We start from the raw sequence: 5,499 nt of genomic DNA, 5'->3' as shown, positions 1-5,499 counted from the left end.
AAACAGTCTAATTAGGAAGCGGAAAAAAATAAATAAAACAATTGCCGCTAGGTACCACCTCGGTAAAGTGTAGCAGAGCTGTACCTAAGTTTGTCTAGTGTGTAGGTCCTAGGTACTTAATAAGTACAAGTACCTAGTATCTACTTATGTACCTACCTAGTTCGTAGACGTTTGTAAATGTAACTATATATCGTATTGTTAAAGTGATCGTGTTTTTGCGGTAAGTACTTGTAAGTTTTTAATTTTCTACTAACGATTTAAAAAGGTCTGAAATCAGAGATCAATACTTGGTGCATCTATGCACATGCACTCAAGTATTGATTTTTCATTTCAACAAAGGATTTCGCGCAGCCGCCGCACTAGGGACGCGTTCCTCGTCGACCTGTGTATTTTCGCCCAATACAGTTTTAAGTGTTCAGCTAGTGTATTATTTCATACTTATTCAAGTGCGTTAGTCCAAATATAGGTAAATATGAGTACGCAATGTTGTTGATGTTGTTTACTTAGGAACCAAGATTTATTAAACATTACACCACCTTCTTTATTTTCAATATTTATATCGTGCATTATCAAGATAGAGATTATCAACAATAATACAGATTATTATCATTAGGGAATATATGCCATAGAAGATTTTGATAGTTTTTCCTTTATTCTCAAAAAAAATGTAGGTGTTCATAAAATTGACAACAATGCACAACAAAATTATAACCCTGCAAACAATTGTTTTATATTTCATGATTTAATATGGATACAAACAACTAATTTAATTTCATTCTCAGGTGCTGCTGCTGGAGCTGCAATGGCTACTTCGAGTAGAAAACAAGTGACTTCGGTGGATTCACTGTCAAATCTAATGGAAACACTTGTTGTTTCTCCTATATCAATTGGGTCTGCACTCTGGGTACAAGTAACCCACATAAACAATCCTAACAGCTTTTATGTTAGACAGACAAGCTTCAATCATTACCTTCCGGCATTGCAAGCACCTGGTTCTGAAGTTGAAGTTGATCAATTGCAAATTGGCAATGTAGTTGTTTATAAATCAAAAATTCACAAGTGCTTCATTAGGGGCCAAATCATATTTATTGATGATATCAATGGAGATGTAAATTTAGAAGTGTTTGCTATGGATTATGGGAATCTGGAGAGACAGATACCATTAACAAGTGTTTGTAACCCCCTTAATAATAATTGGATACCACCTTTGGTGAAGCATTGTTCACTTGTATTGTGTCAGCCACCAAATTGTGAAAATTGGCCTGAAAAGTCAATTGACGCAATGAAATTTTACATTGGAGATGAGAGAACAAAAATTATTGTAAAAGGATTAAATGATGATTTGTTAACCGTGATAATGTACAATTCTTGTCCAGAAGATATTTCGACAATGCTCGCCTTACAAGGCTATTCAGTATTAAGTTATGACCAACAATCAGTTAACAGATTTTCTGCTAAACCAGCACCAAAACAAGCTTTTTACTTATTTCCAACTCTAAAAATTGGTGAATCTCTTCAAGTTAGAGTACAAAGTGGAAGAAGTTTGAAAGAATTTTATGTAGCAGAAGTCAACAGCTACCAAAAATATATAAGAGAAAGGGAAATTATTGCTCAATTTTCTCGGCAAGAACATGCAATACGAGTTGAAGATATGTATGAAGGAAAACCTGTATGTGTTCATACTACAACACGTTACCAATTTGAAAGGGCTATTATAAAAAAAGTTAATGAGTTAAAAAATAAAGCAACAGTTCAACTAGTTGACTGGGGAGATACAACAGAAATATCACTAGATAACATCAAGCCTATTCAAGAATCATGCCTTGAGAATGAAGCAATTGCTATCTATTGCTCTACAGATGAAAGCCAAGTTTGGGATAATGGATTGCAAAAGTTTTTATACCCGGGTTATTCCTTTATTATAAAAATTAAATCTTTAGGAGATTCTTTTAAAACTCCAAATGCAGTCACCATTTTTAAAATACCAAAGACAAAATCTGCCTGTTAATCATTGAGTTCATCCATACATTTAGAATAAGTATGCCATATAATCACATTATTTCATACCATATAATCACATATTTGTGTAATCGTAGAAAAGTATTAGCAACCATATGCAATTCTGTACTTGCTGTATTAATTGGAGTTAGGTTCTTAACTTGGAACAAAGTTCTAGAAAGCTGATTATGACAGGGTATGTTGGAGTTACCTATTTATTTAATAAGCACTTGTGTTTTCGCTTTTGTTTAATTGTTGTGTGTGTTCTCTAATTTTAATAAATATAATATTCACCAATAGTAAAAGTTCTGAAAAAATTTTGAAATACCTAACCTAACCTATTACAATTTGTAAAATAAATAGAATGTTTAAGTATGTATAATTTTTATAAAAGTAAATAAGAATATCAATATGTTTATTGAATATTTAGTAAAAAATTTTACTAAAATTTTAAATGTTTACTTTTTCTTATATATTTACTATCCCATATATATTAATGTATTTTTTTAAATGTTAGAATTGATTGAGCATTTGTAAAAAATATTACTTAAACTAGCAGTTACTTTTTTATCTTACAAAATCCTATTCGACGAAAACGTAAATAAGCCATTTTTAAAATTGTAATAAACATTTGTATAATGAAATGCGATTATATGGTTGGTTTGTAGAAATATCTGGTTTATAACAGCTTGAAGATTGAGTGAGCACAAGGAATCCTTTGTATTTTTTTTAAATTATGGCTCTTGATAATTAAAAATTAATAATCCCTGGCTCTAGTTTTTCCTAAATCAAGGACACTCACAAACTTTTGTAACACCAAGATCTTGCTGGCCCTCTGTGAGAGCTGAGTGAGCATACTTAACTATTTATAATCTTTACAATTGGTTTTACAAATTTTACAATTGGTTTTATAAATTATTTATGACCTTTACTAATTGGTGAATATTATATTTATTAAAATTACAGGGTGCGAACTCAATGCACATGCACACTTAATTATTTACCTTACTTTGTACTTTTTCTAGTAAGTTACTATAAAAATAATAATATTATCTTATTTTATACTTTCGGCAGGTCGTATTTTGTGGTGCCATCGATATTCATTGCAGCCGCCGTCGCCGCCGACGAATGTGTCACTCCCTATAAAAAATAATTTGTGTTTGATGTATGTAATCATTGTAATCAAATGGTAGTAGGTACTAATAAACATTCGGTCACCCAACAATTTTTTTATTTATATGTATTCTAAAGTGAGATTTAAATAAGTACTTACCTAGGTATCTATTCTTCTATTTCAAAAATCTGTTAACTATTAGACCACTGTTTTAAAAAGGAAAAAAATAATCTTGTGATTACTCAAGCCGTGTAAGGGAAACTTCAATAAAAGCTAAGCTAAGTACCTGGCTCAGATCACCGTGCATTTAACCAATGGTTTCCTCTATACAGGTAACCAATGATTTCTTAAGAGGTACACTGGCATATCTACATGCTCAGACGATGGTATAGGTACTGAACTGAACTACTATTCGTATGGAATCAACAAAGTGTACTCAAACAAGGCAACAAAGAGCTGCTAAACGTGAAGCTAAAAATCAAATATGTGTCGTTGTATATGAAGTTAATAAGTTTTTCACTATGTTCCACGACGTCGTTCGCGTGGCCGAACTATTTATGGTAAAGAGTCAAAACTATTAGAGAAATTTAATTATACAGACAAATGTAACAATACCTAATACATACAGCAGATGTTAACCAGACTGAAAAAGCATACTTTCTCTAGTTTAGCTGAACTATTATGACTCTTCTTCAGGTGTTCCAGATCTTCGATTATTATACCTCAACAGAAAATTCTCATCAGACTGAACATTTTTTGTTAAGTCGTCATTTCTATATTCCCTATAGTTTAGCTGTACCATCATAGGTCTACATGAGGTGTTCCAGATCTTCGATTTTTATATCTCAACCGAAAATGCTCATCAGGCTGAATAACTTTTGTTAAGGCGTCATTTCAATATTTTCTATAGTTTAGCTATACCATCATTGTTCTCCATCAGGTTTTTCAGTTTTCAAAATAATGTAGTATACTCTATATGTTGTCTAGACTTAATAGCTATATAACAAAAAAAATCATTCAAATCCGTCCAGTAGTTGCGAAGATTATCGGTACAGACAGAATTTTTTTTCGAATTCTTACTCTGTTGCTGTGACTCTATCGCCTAATTTTATTTTTATGTAAATTTATTCAATGTACAGATTTTTTTTTACTGTTTTATTAAATGTATTGATGTACAAGATTTTTTTTTTCTACTGTTTACTGATTTGAATAGTTTTTAGGTGAAAGTGGTTAATTGATTATGTTGAAACCACCACTTCGATGGTCGAAAATAATATACATAGCCCAATCCCACAAATAGCGCAATGTGATCTCAATAGTGTTCAATAATTATTAAAGGCGTTGTGTTTTACAATGGACTGGTATCATTTAACAAATTCGTATTTTTACACTTTGTGTTTTGAAGCGTATTCAATAAACCACTAAATCCTTTTCTTTTCTCTTTTAAACTCTATTCAATAAACCACTAAATCCTATTTTTTTTTTCTTTTAAACTCGCACCACGATTGCGAAGAAGGTATTTTAGTAAATCTTCAAAAATATTGAAAATTGCTGCTTTTTGCCTCCATTGGCAATGTTTGTGTTCTTTAGTTGTACCACTAGCGCCATCTGCACTGAGCTTAATGGGCATATTTCAGATATACACAACCTGTTGACAGCTAAACTACCACGAAACCCGTCGCATAACATGTCGGGCTATGGCACGTACCTAAACTTTTGACAGGTGTTATCAATTTAAATAAGCAAATTATGTTTGTTCTTGTAGTCAAACACGGTAGAAAAAAAGAGAAAAACATATATTTAACGCTCTGTACCATAATTACTTGATAAATGTATACCTAAGTAAAATTCATGTATATATGTTGGCAAGGACCTCTCCGTAGGCGGCCATTACACAGTCAATCTGGATCGCGATCCTGCAGGTCATCGAGAACGTGGACTGATGGATTGCGTAACAACATTACACGTTCAATCTTAATTTCGTTCAAAATCAAGTTTATATCAGTTTATGACCACAGTTGACCAAATAATGCAGAACAAAATCTAAAATTGTGTTTTTTATTTTCAGGATCCACTAAAACCTTCCTTTTTCCTTTAAACTCGCACCACGATTGCGTAAAAGGTATTTTTGGTAGTAAATCTGGAACAATATTGAAAATAGGTTCTTTTTGCCTCCGTTAGCAATGTTTGTGTACCCTAGTTGTACCAGTAACGCCACCTGCACTGAGCTTTGCATAATATGCTTTATAATTCTCTCTCTTACACTACACAAACAAGCATTTGCTCGTGTAAACGTACCGTAATTAGTGTATTCTATAGTCTATTTTCGGTCTCTATTTAGTTTATGGAATTTTATTGTATAGCTGTATTGTAAGGATAGAGATAGG

General features: G+C 32.1%; 1 protein-coding gene across 4 annotated transcripts; it reads left to right on the top strand.

Moving 5' to 3' along the window:
• Positions 1-3,220, top strand: LOC128682934 (uncharacterized). Of its 4 annotated transcripts, none has more exons than XM_053768000.2 (2): positions 1-230; positions 783-3,220. In XM_053768000.2, the coding sequence occupies exon 2, from the start codon at positions 803-805 to the stop codon at positions 2,006-2,008; it is 1,206 nt and encodes a 401-aa protein (XP_053623975.1). In that variant the 5' UTR covers positions 1-230; positions 783-802; the 3' UTR covers positions 2,009-3,220. The 4 variants fall into 4 exon arrangements, 3 of the variants coding, with proteins under 3 accessions (XP_053623975.1, XP_053623973.1, XP_053623974.1); XM_053767998.2 differs by having other exon boundaries at positions 2-220; XM_053767999.1 differs by lacking the exon at positions 1-230 and adding an exon at positions 311-466.
• The last annotated feature ends 2,279 nt before the right edge of the window (positions 3,221-5,499 follow it).

Source organism: Plodia interpunctella, chromosome Z, assembly GCF_027563975.2.
Source record: "Plodia interpunctella isolate USDA-ARS_2022_Savannah chromosome Z, ilPloInte3.2, whole genome shotgun sequence".
Classification (NCBI taxonomy): domain Eukaryota; kingdom Metazoa; phylum Arthropoda; class Insecta; order Lepidoptera; family Pyralidae; genus Plodia; species Plodia interpunctella.
The sequence above is the reverse complement of the archived record's forward strand: the minus strand, read 5'-3'. Positions and strand labels throughout refer to the sequence as shown.

Excerpts from the sequence above, each read along its gene's own strand:
- LOC128682934 (XM_053768000.2), top strand. The coding sequence starts at position 803 with ATGGCTACTTCGAGTAGAAAACAAGTGACTTCGGTGGATTCACTGTCA.